Source organism: Leucoraja erinacea, chromosome 18 (assembly GCF_028641065.1).
Source record: "Leucoraja erinacea ecotype New England chromosome 18, Leri_hhj_1, whole genome shotgun sequence".
Taxonomy (NCBI): domain Eukaryota; kingdom Metazoa; phylum Chordata; class Chondrichthyes; order Rajiformes; family Rajidae; genus Leucoraja; species Leucoraja erinaceus.
In genome coordinates, this window is record NC_073394.1 from 3,995,357 (window position 1) to 4,012,728 (window position 17,372).

Here is a 17,372-nt window from a genome sequence, read left to right on the forward strand (position 1 = left end):
TTCGTTTTTATCATTTAAAAATAAATTGGATAGTTATATGGATGGGAAGGGAATGGAGGGGTTATGGTCTGAGCGCGCAGGTATATGGGACTAGGGGAGATTATGTGTTCGGCACGGACTAGAAGGGTCGAGATGGCCTGTTTCCGTGCTGTAATTGTTATATGGTTATATGGTTATATGGGAGACCCCTTCCACCCCTGCAACGGACTGTTCCAGCTGCTACGGTCAGGCAAACGCCTCCGTTGCCATGCGGTGAGAACGGAGAGGTTGAGAAGGAGTTTCTTCCCAGAGGCAATTCGGACTGTAAACGCCTATCTCCCCAGGGACTAACTCTACTGAACGTTTTGAGTTCCATTATTTATTATGTAAAAGAATATGTGTGTTATGATTGTGTTTATAATTTGTTTGGTTGTTTTGTTGTTTGTTTTTTGCACAAAAGTCCGCGAGCATTGCCACTTTCATTTCACTGCACATTTCGTATGTGTATGTGACAAATAGACTTGACTTGACTTGACTTCGTAGTGTTGTAATATTTTTTTTGCCGCCGCTGGATTTTGAAACGTTCAAAATCTTTTGGCGACACTGATATGACGCCGGCAGGCGCCGAAAAAAATCGCCAAGTGGGACAGGCCCTTTATCCTAACCGGATTGAAGAAGGGTGTCGACCCGAAACGTCACCCATTCCTCCTCTCCAGAGATGCTGCCTGTCCCGCTGAGTTACTCCAGCGTTTTTTGTGTCAATCAAATGGAAACTTTGGTTTGCTGCGGTGACATCTCAGTCAGGATCTTGACAGGCACGGCACGGTTTGTACATGTCAAACACAATCAATTGTGCACAAATCCACCTACAACCTTCAAACAAGTACCTTTTGGAACCGAGAGACATGTAGAAAGATCAAAGGCTTTCCTTGGCACAAGATCAAATGCTTTTCATGAGAATGATATGAAACCAAGTCAAAAAGGTGCATCATACATAGTTGGTCAAACAGCAGATCACAGTGTGATGGACAAATATCTAAAGACCTACACAGTCATAGTTTAGTTTCGTTTAGAGATACAGACACAGGCCTTTCGACCCACTAAGTCCGCACTGACCAGCGATTCCTGCACATTAACACGATCCTACACACACCAGGGTTTAAGAAAGAATTGCAAATGCTGGAATAATCGAAGATGGACAAAAATAGACAATAGACAATAGGTGCAGGAGTAGGCCATTCGGCCCTTCGAGCCAGCACCGCCATTCAATGTGATCATGGCTGATCATCCCCAATAAGTACCCCGTTCCTGCCTTCTCCCCATATCCCCTGCCTCCACTATTTTTATGAGCCCTCTCTAGCTCTCTCTTGAAAGCATCCAGAGAACCTGCCTCCACTGCCCTCTGAGGCAGAGAATTCCACACTCACCACTCTCTGTGAGAAAAAGTGTTTCCTTGTCTCCGTTCTAAATGGCTTACTCCTTATTCTTAAACTGTGGCCCCTGGTTCTGGACTCCCCCAACATCGGGAACATGTTTCCTGCCTCTAAGTTAAGATAGATTGTTAAGGGCTTGGACATGTGTCCAAGCCCTTAACAATCTATCTTAACATGATATCTATGGAGCGAAGGAATAGGTGATGTTTCGGGTCGAGACCCTTCTTCAGAAGAAGGGTCTCGACCCGAAATGTCACCTATTCCCTCGCTCCATAGATGCTGCCTCGCCCACTGAGTTTCTCCAGCATTTTTGTTCAGCTAGGGACAATGATATATTATTTTATATGCCAAGTTAATTAACAAGCAAAGTTAACATGAATGACCATAGAGTGATACAGTGTGAAAACAGGCCCTTCAGCCCAACTTGCCCACTCTGACCAGCATGACCCATCTACACAAGTCCCACCTGCCTGCCCTTAGCCCAATTCCCTCTACACCCTTTCCAACCATGTACCTGTCTAAATGTTTCTAAAACATTGTGATAGTACTTGCCTCAACTACCTCCTCTGGCAGCTCGTTCCATACACCCACCACCCTTGTGTACCTTAAACCTATGTCATCTGGTTGTTGATCCCCCGACTCTGGGTAAAAGACTGTGTGGATTTACTCAATCTGTTCACGAGTTGGAATCTAAAGCCGCTGGGGAATTGAAATCCAAGTGATCAATTGAATCTTAAACCTAAAGCTATTATCGATAATGGGGCTCATGAAATGAATAATTTGTTTAAAGAATCAATTTGTTCACAATGTTTAAGAAGGAACTGCAGATGCTGGAAAATCGAAGGTAGACAAAAGTGCTGGAGAAACTCAGCGGGTGAGGCAGCATCTATGGAGCGAAGGAAATAGGCAACGTTTCGGGTCGAGACCCTTCTTCAGACTGATGTAAGGGTGGGGGGGGGGGGGGGGAAGAGGAAGGGAAGTGGTGGAGCCAGTGGGCTGAGGGAGAGCTGGGAAGGGGAGGAGAAAGTAAGGACTACCTGAAATTAGAGAAGTCAATGTTCATACCGCTGGGGTGCAAACTGCCCAAGCGAAATATGAGGTGCTGCTCCTCCAATTTACGGTGGGCCTCACTCTGGCCATGGAGGAGGCCCAGGACAGAAAGGTCGACTTCGAAATGGGAGGGGGAGTTGAAGTGCTGAGCCACCGGGAGATCAGGTTGGTTGGTCTATTGCATCCGCTGTTCTAGATGTCAGCTGCTCTACATCGGCGAGACCAAGCGTAGGCTTGGCGATCGCTTCGCCCAACACCTCCGCTCGGTTAGCACTAACCAACCTGATCTCCCGGTGGCTCAGTACTTCAAATTCCCCTTCACCATGAAGTTATGTCCTCTGGTCTTTGACTTCCCTACTGAGGGAAAGAGACTCTACCCAATCTAGAAGCGAATGGTATGTTAGCTTTCATAGCAAAAGGATTTGAGTATAGGAGCAGGGAGGTTCTACTGCAGTTGTACAGGGTCTTGGTGAGACCACACCTGGAGTATTGCGTACAGTTTTGGTCTCCAAATCTGAGGAAGGACATTATTACCATAGAGGGAGTGCAGAAAAGGTTCACCAGACTGATTCCTGGGATGTCAGGATTGTCTTATGAAGAAAGGCTGGATAGACTTGGTTTATACTCTCTAGAATTTAGGAGATTGAGAGGGGATCTTATAGAAACTTACAAAATTCTTAAGGGGTTGGACAGGCTAGATGCAGGAAGATTGTTCCCGATGTTGGGGAAGTCCAGGACAAGGGGTCACAGCTTAAGGATAAGGGGGAAATCCTTTAAAACCGAGATGAGAAGAACTTTTTTCACACAGAGAGTGGTGAATCTCTGGAACTCTCTGCCACAGAGGGTAGTCGAGGCCAGTTCATTGGCTATATTTAAGAGGGAGTTAGATGTGGCCCTTGTGGCTAAGGGGATCAGAGGGTATGGAGAGAGGGCAGGTACGGGATACTGAGTTGGATGATCAGCCATGATCATATTGAATGGCGAATGGTGCAGGCTCGAAGGGCCGAATGGCCTCTACTCCTGCACCTAATTTCTATGTTTCTATAACATGTGCATCTTGTGCATCTACCGAATCTCTTCCTCTCATGGTTATACACCTCTATAAGATCACCCTTCATCCTCCTGCACTCCATGGAATAGAGACCCAGCCTGCTCAACCTCTCCCTATAGCTCACACCCTCTAGTCCTGGCAACATCCTTGTAAATCTGTTTTGAACCCTTTCAAGCTTGACAATATCTTTCCTTTCAAGCATGGCGCCCAGCACAGGGGAATGTATGGATTCGCTGTAAATAGTGGAGTTTGCATAAATAATAAATTGTAAATTGTTGCTAGCGTATCAGGTGGTGTTAATGTGTGCGGGGATCGCTGGTCATCGCGGACTCGGTGGGCCGAAGGGCCTGTTTTCGTGCTGTATCTCTAAATGAATTTACAGGTCGACTCACCTTGCAGGTACAGTTTTTGCACTTTTCAACCCAGGATTCCATGCTGCGATACACTTCTCTGTTCACCCGGCAGGTTCTCTCACAGTAACAGCGTTCGAGCTCCGTCAGCCGAGACTCCGCATAGTTTAACTGCAACGGGAAGACCATACAACAATCAACATCGTTCACATGAAGGGCCATACAACCCATCCGCGCCCAGCGTCTATGCTCCAAGTTGGTTTCCTCCCTTTCAAAACAATCTAACACCACACACCAGTCAGTGGATATTACAGATGTCAGCTGATCTACATCGGTGAGACCAAGCGTAGACTTGGCTATTGTTTCGCCGAACACCTCCGCTCGGTCCGCATTAACCAACCTGATCTCTCTGTGGCTCAGCAACTCCCCCTCCCATTCCGAATCCGACCTCTCTGTCCTGGGTCTCCTCCATGGCCAGAGTGAGCACCACCAGAAATTGGAGGAGCAGCACCTCATATTCCGCTTGGGCAGTCTGCACCCTAGCGGCATGAATATTGACCTCCAATTTCCGGTAGCCCTTGCTGTTTCCTCCCCTTCTCAGCTCTCCCTCAGCCCTCTGGCTCCTCCTCTTCCTTTCTCCTTTCTTCTTCCCGCCCACACCCCCACCACCGTGCTGCCCAACCTTGTCTCCTTTAGATTCTAGCGTCTTAAACTGCCGCTCTCCCATTACCCCACCCGTGCTAAATCACACTTCCTGCCACACGCTGAACTTTGACCCTTCTTGACCCCCATCTCCTCCTAATCCAACTTTGCTATGGGTTCACATCCTCGATTTTTTCCCGCTGATTTTTCGCCCAGATCATTGAAAACATTTTAGCACCAAATTCTCTTTGAAAAGGCACGGATAGATTCTTGATTAGTGGAACAAATTAAGACTGATTAGTATGGGGTGTCAGGGGTGATGGGGAGAAGGCAGGGGAATGGGGTTAGGAGGGAGAGATAGATCGGCCGTGATTGGATGGCGGAGTAGACTGGATGGGCCGAATGGCCTATTTCTGCTCCTATCGCTTATGATCTTATGAATCCAATTCCAGAACTGGAAAAATTGGGCACAGCAAAATAAGATCAACCCATTCTATCAAACTTTATTTCCAGGAGGGAAATTGATCTGCAAACAGTCATAAAACACAAAATAAAAAATACATGAAACATGAGATTAAAGTGACGAGCGGAAAGGCTCGGGGGATGTGCAAAGATTAGGGGGGGGTGGGAGTCAGTCTCAGTCTACCCCACGGCAGAAGGAGGTGAAGTTGTAAAGTTATCACTTACGAACATATAATACGTAAATATATATTTACGCAGAGAGTGGTGGCGGTGTGGAATGAGCTCCCAGTGGAAGTGGTGGAGGCAGGTTCATTGGTATCATTTAAAAATAAATTGGATAGGCATATGGATGAGAAGGGAATGGAGGGTTATGGTACGAGTGCAGGCAGGTGGGACTAAGGGGAAAAAAAATTTGTTCGGCATGGACTTGTAGGGCCGAGATGGCCTGTTTCCGTGCTGTAATTGTTATATGGTGTTATTATATAAATAAACTGGAAACGAAAAATGAAAAATGAATTAATCTCTTGAACCCATCTCTGGAAAGATGAAACACTCAAATGCATGAAAGAATCGGGCATGCAACCATAAAAAGGGCACCAGTTTCATCTCGCTACTGTGGATGCGCTCTGATATGTAAATATGTATTTTTAAATTCAAAAGGTAACATTTATAACCAAAAGTCATGGCAACTCATCTTGAAATGATTTTTCTTCCTCCAACTTATCATGCAATGATAAAAAAAAGTCATTAAAGCAATCATGATAATCCTGAGTACACAAAAATGCTGGAGAAACTCAGCGGGTGCAGCAGCATCTATGGAGCGAAGGATTTTTGCATATTAGTTCATTTTCAGTTCAGTTTACAGTTTAGTTTATTGTCACGTGTACCGAGGTACAGTGAAAAGCTTTTGTTGCGTGCTAACCAGTCAGCGGAAAGACCCATCTTGATTACAATCGAGCCGGCTACTGTGTACAGATACATAATAAGGGAGTAACGTTTGGTGCAAGGTAAAGCCAGCAAATTCCGATCAAGGATAGTCCGAGGGTCACCAATGAGGTAGATAGTAGTTCAGCACCGCTCTCTGGTTGTGGGAGGATGGTTCAGTTGCCTGATAACAGCTGGGAAGAAACTGTCCCTGAATCTGGAGGTTTAGGAAGGAACTGCAGATGCTGGAAAATGGAAGGTAGACAAAAATGCTGGAGAAAAACTCAGCGGGTGCGGCAGCATCTATGGAGCGAAGGAAATAGGCAACGTTTCGGCACGAAACGTTGCCTATTTCCTTCGCTCCATAGATGCTGCTGCACCCGCTGAGTTTCTCCAGCATTTTTGTCCACCCTGAATCTGGAGGTGAGCGTTTTCACACTTCTGTACCTCTTGCCTGTTGGGAGAGGGGAGAAGAGGGAGTGGCCTGGGTGCGTCTGGTCCTTGATTATGCTGCTGGCATTGCCGAGGCAGCGTGAGGTGTAGATGGAGCCAATAGAAAGGAGGTTGGTTTGGGCTGCGTCCAGAATTTACCGCAATTATGTACAATTTCTATTTGGTTCTCTGTTTCTTGCTCACCTGCTTCCCCCTGCACCTATTGCATCTTGAGGGACTACTTGAGAAGTGAGTAGTCATTCAAATTAAATGCACAAAAGTCTAGAAAATAATATGCTTGTGAAAAGATGCACTAAAATGGCTTCACTGGGGACCTCTTGCAGGTTTGTACTGATGCTGTTAACAAGGTTTTTATGCAGACACCTCGTTCAAAAAACTCATGCTCTTCAAATAAGCCAGCTGTGATATTTAGTTTAATTTGGTTTGTCCAGCAGTCGAGTTGTTGCCTCACAGCGGCAGAGACAACAGGTTCGATCCTGTCTACGGGTCCTGTCTGTACGGAGTTTGTACGTTCTCCCCGTGACCTGTGTGGGATCTCTCCGAGATCTCCAGTTCCCTCCCACACTCCAAAGACGTGCAGGTTTGTAGGTTAATTGGCTTTGGTGTCATTGTAAAATTAGTCTCTCGTGTGTGTAGGATAGTGTTAGTGTGCGGGGATCGCTGGTTAGCGAGGATTCGGTGGGCCGAAGGGCCTGTTTCCGCGCTGTATCTCCAAACTAAAAATTAACAAATTAAAAGGAACCAATAAAAATGTATCAAAATCATTTTCTAAAGAAAATGGCATTTGGTTATCAATATAGCCAGGATTTTGCTATAAATGCCACCATGTGCCTTTTCATGCCTTTTTGATGATTTCACCAGGATAAAGCCTTTGTCACTATCGAGTGCCTAAATCAGCTTTTTCTGCTGTTTTGCTGAAAGGTCATGTTATTTTATCGAGTTGTTCCGTGATTACAATGACTTTTTCTATGTTGACACGTTAATATCAATGTTATTATTAACGTGTTAACATAGTATAACGTACAAGAAAACTTCCACCACCGGGGCAAAACGGGGCGCGCCACCGTCGGTCGTTCACTCGTTCGTGCCGCTGCCCGCTGGTTCAGTCTTCCCCAAGGTCTATTTAAGAAAGAACTGCAGATGCTGGAAAAATCGAAGGTGGACAAAAAATGTTGGAGAAACTCAGCGGGTGAGGCATCATCTATGGAGAGAAGGACTAGGCGACATTTCGGATCGAGACCCTTCTTCCGACTGATGTGGGGGGGGGCTGGAAAAAGAAAGGAAGAGGCGGAGACAGTAGGACTAGAAGGAGAACTGGGAAGGGGAGGAGGGAGAAGACAAGGGCTATCTAAAATTAGAGAAGTCAATGTTGATACCACTGGGTTGTAGACTACCCAAGCAAAATACCCAAGCTTGTCTCCTCACTACATTCACTGCTGGCTCCAGTCGCAAATCTGAGTTTTCGAGTGATCTGTGCAAGGCATTCATTGGTGCTGGAATTCCACTGTGGAAATTGAAAAACAAATCTCTCACCAGAGATTTTTTTAGAGAAATACACAGAGGAACATATGCCAAGCAAGTCATCATTACAGAAACATTATGATGACAGCAACTTCAACATTGTTGTGCAGAAAATTAGAGATGAAGATGCATGCAACAAAATATGAATCTCAATAGACGAGACAACCGATGCCATGGGGAGATATGTTGCCAATGTGGTCATCGGTACACTGGAGGCGGGTCAACCATCAAAGGAGTATTTGTTGACATCGGAAGTATTGGAGACGTCAAACAGCTCAACTATTGCTCAGTTGTTTACATCTTCACTTGCTGTACTTTGGCCAGAAGGTATAAAACACGAGAATGTTCTTCTGTTTATGACTTAAAGTTTTATTCCCCAAAATGGTGCATTTGACATGCTTAGCTCACGGACTCCATAGAAATGCCGAGCACATATGTAGCCTGTTTCGAAATGTCGATCGCCTAGTTTCCAATGTCAAGAAAATCTTCCTCAAAGCACCGTCACGTGTGTAGTTGTTGAAGGAAATGGCACCCGAGGTTCTGCTACCTCCTCAGCCCGTTTTGACTAGGTGGGGTACACGGCTCTCTGCTGTACTCTACTTTGCTGCAAATTTTGAAACGATAAAATAAATCGTCAACTGTTTTGAAGAAGAAGAATCTGCTGCAGTCAGGATCGTCAGCGAAATCATGCAGAAAATGTCCCTCCGCCGCGATCTTGTGTTTATTGCTTCCAATTTTGCAAACTTCCCACAAGCTATCACTTCCCTTGAGAAACGTGGCGAAACATTAGTGAATAACTTGCAGGTTTTCAACAAAGTAACTGACGATATTCGTAAAGCTCCTGGCGATGTAGGTAAAGTATTACAAGAAAAATGTGAGAGTGTAATTTTAGCTAACAAAGATCTTGCAGAAATACAAAGACATAGCTAAAGTTCTCAAAGGCAGTTGGAATGCACAAGATAGAGACATGAATAGAGCCTGTAGCTTGTTCCGGGTATGCACCAGTGACCTCAGCTGAGGTAGAAAGAGGTTTTTCACAACTGAAGCATTTGCTGTTTGACAGACGGCATCGTTTAACACCAGATAATTTGAAAAAAATGCTAGTAATTATGTGCAACCAGGCAACTTTGGTCAGTTAATGGAGTATACATTTATATTATCATTTTTAGTCAGCCCTCTGAAAAGCTGCTATAGATTCACTTCTAGGCTAAGATGGCATTGGTGCAATAGCTTATATATACTTTAGGCTAATATGCAATTTCTTAATGTATCTTTGTAATTCTTTGTACTGTTTGATGTGTATATGGACCTGTGTCTGAAATAAAGCTTTAATAATAATAATAATAATAATTTTTAATAATAATATATGGTGGAAATAAATGCCATGTATGCCTTTTTTTGTCAATAAATGCCTTTTTTCATGACTTTTTAATAATTTTATTTTGCCTTTTTGCCTGCCTATTTCAGAGTTTTTTACTGCTTAAACATCCTGGCTCTAGTTATCAAGGTTTTTTCAAAAACGTTTTAGTGTGGAATGGTGCCTCCTGCTATTTGGATTTGCTTTGGTTGTTATTTGTTTGAAAATAAGAAAAATGATAACATACCTCCAGGGAAAGTGAAGGCCAATTAAATCAACCAATATTTCTTTTCATCAAATTCCTCTCAAATTCAATTTCTTTCAGCTGTCTCCAGCTGGATTAAGTATAGGGGTTCAAAGAAAAATCTACCACCTTTTTTTGTATTTGAAGACTTGTATTTGAAGATTTGTATTTTGCTTGCAAAAAGTAGATGAATGGATGGTCAAAGTTAGATATTCAAGATTAAGGGGCACAGTTATACTATTTTGTCGTTTGGAGGTTCCATTGCAATGAGGTTGGGCAAGTCTCCCTCTTTGTCTCTGCCTCTCTTCATGCCCCTCCCTGCCTGCCCCCTGTGTCGCCCACTGTCTGCCCAGTGTCACCACCCCCCCCACCCCCCACCCCTCTCCGCCACTCCATGAGATTCAGAAATCGGAGGTGCAAAAGGTCTTTGGACTGCTAGTGGCGGATTCCCATCAGGTTAGTTTTCAGGCTGAGCCGGAAGTAACCAAGGCAACCGCAATGATAGCATTCATTTCGAGAGAATGGGAATACGAAATGCAAAGCTGAGGCTTTATGAGGCGCTGGTCCAGCCACATTTGAAGTATTGTAGGTAGACAAAAATGCTGGAGAAACTCAGCGGGTGAGGCAGCATCTATGGAGCGAAGGAAATAGGCGACGTTTCGGGTCGAAACCCTTCTTCAGAAGTATTGCAAGCGGTTTTTTAGCCCCATATCGTAGGAGTGGTGTATTGGTGTCGGAGAGGGTCTGGAGGAGGTTTAGGAGAATGCATAATCCCGACCTGAAATGTCACCTATCCACGTTCTCCAGAGATGCTGCCTGGCCCGCTGTGTTACTCCAGTACTTTGTGCCTTTGGTTTTGGCCAGCCAGCATCTGCAGTTCCTTGTGTCTACATACTAGGGGGTTGTGTATGTTTCCATTCATCCAATGGCTATTTAGTTTAGTTTAGAGATACAGCACGGAAACAGGCCCTTCGGCCCACCGAGACCGCTCCGCCCAGCGATCCCCGCACACTAACACTATTCTACACACAGGAGAGACAATTTAACATTTATACGTTTACGCCAAGCTAATTATCCTACAAACCTGTACATCTTTGGAGTGTGGGAGGAAACCAAAGATCTCGGAGAAAACGCACATGGGTCAGGGGGAGAACGTACAAACTCCGTACAGACAGCACCCGGAGTCGGGATCGAACCCGGGTCTCTGGCGCTGCAAGGGATGTTGGGCAGCAATTCTACCGCTGTGCCACAGAAGGCTGTGGAGGCCAAGTCAATGGGTATTTGTAAGGCAGAGATAGTGAGGTTCTTGATTAGTACGGGTGTCAGGGGGATTTGGGAAGAATGCAGTAGAATGGGGTTAGGAAAGGGAGAGATAGAAACATAGAAACAGAGAAATTAGGTGCAGGAGTAGGCCATTCGGCCCTTCGAGCCTGCACCGCCATTCAATATGATCATGGCTGATCATCCAACTCAGTATCCCGTACCTGCCTTCTCTCCATACCCTCTGATCCCCTTAGCCACAAGGGCCACATCTAACTCCCTCTTAAATATAGCCAATGAACTGGCCTCAACTACCCTCTGTGGCAGAGAGTTCCAGAGATTCACCACTCTCTGTGTGAAAAAAGTTCTTCTCATCTCGGTTTTAAAGGATTTCCCCCTTATCCTTAAGCTGTGACCCCTTGTTCTGGACTTCCCCAACATCGGGAACAATCTTCCTGCATCTAGCCTGTCCAACCCCTTAAGAATTTTGTAAGTTTCTATAAGATCCCCTCTCAATCTCCTAAATTCTAGAGAGTATAAACCAAGTCTATCCAGTCTTTCTTCATAAGACAGTCCTGACATCCCAGGAATCAGCCGTGATTGAATGGCGGAGTAGACACGATGGGCCGAACGGCCTCATTCTGCCCCCCATCACTGATGAATGTAGTCCGGTCAACTTACTTTAGACGTCATTTTTGCCAGCAGGTCCTGCAGATCCATGATGCCTTGGACCAGGTTGAGGAAGTCACTGCAAGTCGGGCATGCTCCAGGGTGGCAAAGATAAAGAAAGGACAAACAAACGTAAGTACATCTCGAGACGGCACAGAGGGCAATACCAACAGCTAATCACAACCATAATTGAAGAGCAGGCAAAACAAATGCTGGAGAAACTCAGCGGGTGAGGCGGCATCTATGGAGCGAAGGAATAGGTGACGTTTCGGGTCGAGACCCTTCTTCAGACAGAGAATCTCCGGTGAATCTCTGGAACTCTCTGCCAATGAAGGTAGTTGAGGCCACAGTTCATTGGCTATATTTAAGAGTGAGTTAGATGTGGCCCTTGTGGCTAAAGGGATCAGGGGGTATGGAGAGAAGGCAGGTTGGGGAAGCCCAGAACAAGGGGTCACAGTTTAAAGATAAGGGGGAAGTCTTTCAGGACTGAGATGAGAAGAACATTTTTCACACAGAGAGTGGTGTATCTGTAGAATTCTCTGCCACAGAAGGTAGTTGAGGCCACAGTTCATTGGCTATATTTAAGAGGGAGTTAGATGTGGCCGTTGTGGTGAAGGGGATCAGGGGGTATGGAGAGAAGGCAGGTACAGGATACTAAGTTGGATGATCAGCCATGATCATATTGAATGGCTGTGCAGGCTCGAAGGGCCGAATGGCCTACTCCTGCACCTATTTTCTATATTTCTATGTTTCAGACTGGTGGAAGACTGTGGGACCCCCCACAGACTTCTTCCCCCCCCCCCCCCCCCCCCACCCCCACATCAGTCTGAAGAAGGGTCTCGACCCGAAACGTCACCTATTCCTTCGATGCTGCCTCGCCCGCTGAGTTTCTCCAGCATTTTTTGTCCACCTTCGATTTTTCCAGCATTTGCAGTTCTTTCTTAAGCATAATAATTGAGGAGCATGCATTCGCTTCAGCCGGTTTCCATAGCAATAGCATTCTGCTCTGCAATGTGGCTTAAAAACAATAGATAAGTTACGTTGGCACGAACGATATAACATCACACTCTTTCAATTTGGCTGGACAAGATATCCACAGCAATGTCGAAACAAGCCCACATTTGTCACGATGGAACCCGCTTGAAAGCACACATTGCTCAAATTGATATTCCTGCACCATCTCCATTCATTCCCCTGGTGGCAAGTTGTCAACAGGATTTTATTTAAATACTGCCGCTGATTTATTCTCAGGCTGAAACCATGTTCTTATCCACTGAAAGGCAACATTTCTGAAGGATTTCTGCTTGTAGGCTCAATAGCACCCATAAAAAAAAATCAGGTGCTTTGTATCTAGTTTTTATTTCAACAGCCTTGGTTTATCAGATGTTGTTTCACGATGGTTTAGTTTGGAGATGAAGTGCCTGTTTCCACGCTGAGTCTCCAAACTATTGTCAATAGACAATAGGTGCAGGAGTAGGCCAATCGGCCCTTCGAGCCAACACCGCCATTCAATATGATCATGGCTGATCATCCAACTCAGTATCCCGTACCTGCCTTCTCTCCATACCCCCTGATCCCCTTCACCACAAGGGCCACATCTAACTCCCTCTTAAATATAGCCAATGAACTGTGGCCTCAACTACCTTCTGTGGCAGAGAATTCTACAGATACACCACTCTCTGTGTGAAAAATGTTCTTCTCATCTCAGTCCTGAAAGGCTTCCCCCTTATCCTTAAACTGTGACCCCTTATTCTGGACTTTCCCCAACATCGGGAACAATCTTCCTGCATCTAGCCTGTCCAACGCCTTAAGAATTTTGTAAGTTTCTGTAAGATCCCCCCTCAATCTTCTAAATTCTAGCGAGTACAAGCCGAGTCTATCCAGTCTCGGATCAACCATAATCAGGCAGTTCCTGCCTTTTCCCCACTGCCCCTGACTCTGCTATCTTTAACAGCCCTATCTAGCTCCCTCTTGAAAGTCTCCACCGCCCTCTGAGGCAGAGAATTCCACAGACTCACACCTCTCCGGGTGAAGAAGTGTTTCCTCGTCTCCATTCTAAATGGTTCACCCCTTATTCTGAAGCTGTGCCCCTGGTTCTGGACTCCCCCCCCCCTCCCCAACACCGGGTCCGCGCCGACCAGCGATCCCCGCACACTAACGCCATCCTACAAACACCATTGACAATTGCCAATTATACCAAGCTAATTAACCTGCAAACCTGCACGTCTTTGGAGTGTGGGAGGAAACCGGAGCACCCGGAGAAAACCCACGCAGGTAACAGGGAGAAGGTGCAAACTCCGTACCGACAGCACCCGTAGACAGGGTCGAACCTGCTTCTTAAATGGTACGATAGTCCCTGCCTCAACTACCTCCTCCAACAGCTAGTTCTTTACACCCATATAACAATATAACAATATAACAATATAACAATTACAGCACGGAAACAGGCCATCTCGGCCCTACAAGTCCGTGCCGAACAATTATTTTCCCTTAGTCCCACCTGCCTGCACTCATACCATAACCCTCCATTCCATTCCCTTCTCATCCATATGCCTATCCAATTTATTTTTAAATGATACCAACGAACCTGCCTCCACCACTTCCACTGGAAGCTCATTCCACACCGCTACCACTCTCTGAGTAAAGAAGTTCCCCCTCATGTTACCCCTAAACTTCTGTCCCTTAATTCTGAAGTCATGTCCTCTTGTTTGAATCTTCCCTATTCTCAAAGAGAAAAGCTTGTCCACATCAACTCTGTCTATCCCTCTCATCATTTTAAAGACCTCTATCAAGTCCCCCCTTAACCTTCTGCGCTCCAGAGAATAAAGACCTAACTTATTCAACCTTTCTCTGTAACTTAGTTGTTGAAACCCAGGCAACATTCTAGTAAACCCATGAACCCATTAATAATCTCTGTATATTAGTAAACAACTTAAGATCATCCGCTTAGCAAAATATCATACGTTACTTCCATATGGTATATTGCACACATTGCCATTGTACACCTTTAACTATCTGCTGCCCATTGAATTGAATTGAATTCCTTTATTGAACAAAATTTTGTGCCTAGTCATACATACAATCATACAATAATAAACAACACTAAACACAAATTAACATCCCATTACCCTTTGTGTGATAAACTTATTAAAACAGATTCCTATTAAAAAAACAATTCCCTTCACCTTATGCTTCTCAATTCCCTTACACAATTCAGTTCAGTTTAGTTTATTGTACCAAGGAGCAGTGAAGAGACTCAGTGTGTCTATCCTCATGATTTTATACACCTCTATAAAATCACCTCTATAACATATTGCCCATTTCATTGAAACACAGAAACATAGAAAATAGGTGCAGGAGTAGGCCATTCGGCCCTTCGAGCCTGCACCGCCATTCAATATGATCATGGCTGAACATCCAACTCAGTATCCCGTACCTGCCTTCTCTCCAAACCCCCGATCCCTTTAGCCACAAGGGCCACATCTAACCCTCTTAAATATAGCCAATGAACTGGCCTCAATCACTCTCTGTGACAGAAAGTTTCAAATTCAATGTACTATTTTATACTATGGTAAACGTATGATGGAGAGATGGGGTTAGGAGGGAGAGGTAGATCAGCCAGGATTGAATGGTGTAGATTTGATGGGCCGAATGGCCTAATTCTACTCCTATGACCTTATTGTTAGCGTGGCGACATCTCAAGGCAGAGCAAACAACTTGCTAGCAAGAGTGGGACATGGTGGAGAAAGAGCTCTCCTCCCTGTACAGCTTTCAGATGATTAATATTTAAAATTGAGAATCATGAAATCTTAATTTTGATACGCTGTTTAAAAATTGATGCTGGCATATGTACCCCTGACATTAAACAAGACGTGCAGCAGAGACGTCATTTTGCAGCTCGCCACGTCTCTGCATCTGTACTAACGAGGCGTTCTGCCTTAGAGACAACTCGCCTCATTCCAGCATCCTGCAAGCCATCTCCTCAGTGTAGGACGGAACCGCAGGTGCTGGTTTCAACCAAAGATAGGCTATTGGAAGAGCAGCACCTCATATTTCGCTTGGGTAGTTTACACCCCAGCGGTATGAACATTGACTTCTCCAATTTTAGGTAGTCCCTGCTTTCTCCCTCTTTCCCCTCCCCTTCCCAGCTCCCCCACAGCCCACTGTCTCCGCCTCTTCCTTTCTTCTTCCCACCCCCCTCCCGCCTCCACATCAGTCTGAAGAAGGGTCTTGACCCGAAATGTCGCCTTTTTCCTTCGTTCCATAGATGCTGCCTCGCCCGCTGAGTTTCTTCAGCATTTTTGACCACCCACAAAAAGCTGGAGTAACTCAGCGAGAAAGGCAGCGTCTCTAGAGAGAAGGAATAGGTGACGTTTCAGGTCGAGGCACTTCTTCAGACTGGTCAGGGATTAAGGAAACAAGTGATATAGACGGTGTATATACTAATTTGAGGAAGGACATTCTTGCTATTGAGGGAGTGCAGCCTAGGTTTACAAGGTTAATTCCCGGGATAGCGGGACTGTCATATGCTGAGAGAATGGAACGGCTGGGCTTGTACACTCTGGAGTTTAGAAGGATGAGAGGATATATTATTGAAACATATAAGATTGTTAAGGGTTTGGACACGCTGGAGGCAGGAACCATTTTCCCGATGTTGGGGGAGTCCAGAACCAGGGGCCACAGTTTAAGAATAAGGGGTAGGCCATTTAGAACGGAGATGAGGAAATACTTTTCATCACAGAGAGTTGTGAGTCTGTGGAATTCTCTGCCTCAGAGGGTGGTAGAGGCTGCTTCCCTGGATGCTTTCAAGAGAGAGCTAGATAGGGCTCTTAAAGATAGCGGAGTCAGGGGATATGGGGAGAAGGCAGGAACGGGGTACTGATTGGGGATGATCAGCCATGATCACATTGAATGGCGGTGCTGGCTCGAAGGGCCGAATGGCCTACTCCTGCACCTATTGTCTATTGTCTTTAAGAAGGAACTGCAGATGCTGGAAAATCGAAGTTACACAAAAATGCTGGAGAAACTCAGCGGGTGCAGCAGCATCTATGGAGCGAAGGAAATAGGCAACGTTTCGGCCCGAAACCCTTCCGGGTTTCAGCCCGAAACGTTGCCTATTTCCTTCAGGGTTTCGGCCCGAAACGTTGCCCATTTCCTTCGCTCCATAGATGCTGTTGCACCCGCTGAGTTTCTCCAGCATTTTTGTTGCAGGAACGGGGTACTGATTGTGGATGATCAGCCACGATCACATTGAAGAGCAGGGCTGCCTCGAGGGGCCGACTGACCTACTCCTGCACCTATTGTCTAGTGTCTATTGGGACGGGCAGCAACTCCGGAGAGAAGGAATGGGTGACGTTTCGGGTCGTGACCCTTCTTCAGACTGGTTAGGGAGAAGGGAAACGAGAGATATAGGCGGTGATGTGGAGAGATAAAGGACAATGAGTGAAAGATGTGCAAAATAGCAACGCAGGTTTGGGGAAAAGAAGCTATTGGTGGTGAGAAACGAGGTGTCAAGAATCGGCTCATTAACAAGAAAAGGCACTTGTGATTCTGTAGCGGCAGACATGTTAAGTATATTACACCAGTGATACGTGTCAGTGCAAGAGGTGCTCACAATTTGAGCAGTGCCTTGCGCTGAATACCAACACAACAGCTTCCAAATAATGTTTAAGAGGGAACTGCAGATGCTGGAGAATCGAAGGTTACACAAAAAAGCTGGAGAAACTCAGCGGGTGCAGCAGCATCTATGGAGCGAAGGAAATAGGCAACGTTTCGGGCCGAAACCCTTCTTCAGACTGATCGGGGGGCGGGGGTGGGCGGGGACAAGAAAGGGAAAAGGAGGAGGAGCCCGAAGGCTGGGGGATGGGAGGAGACAGCAGGGGGGCTGAGGAAGGGGAGGAGACAGCAAGGACTAACAAAATTGGGAGAATTCGATGTTCATGCCCCCGGGATGCAGACTATCACAGATGGGGGACAG

At 45.7% G+C, this 17,372-nt stretch overlaps 1 protein-coding gene across 1 annotated transcript in view; it reads right to left on the reverse strand.

The window, feature by feature from the left end:
* LOC129705574 (protein kinase C-binding protein NELL1-like) overlaps positions 1-11,682 on the reverse strand; it is a 336,887-nt gene extending 325,205 nt beyond the window's left edge. Inside the window, exons 1-2 of the mRNA XM_055649174.1 lie at positions 11,408-11,682; positions 3,906-4,034 (exon numbers count right to left, since the gene is read on the reverse strand). Coding sequence (XP_055505149.1) covers positions 3,906-4,034; positions 11,408-11,446 — 168 coding nt within the window. The 5' untranslated portion in view covers positions 11,447-11,682. The remainder of the gene's footprint in view (positions 1-3,905; positions 4,035-11,407) is intronic.
* Between the last annotated feature and the right edge of the window lie 5,690 nt (positions 11,683-17,372).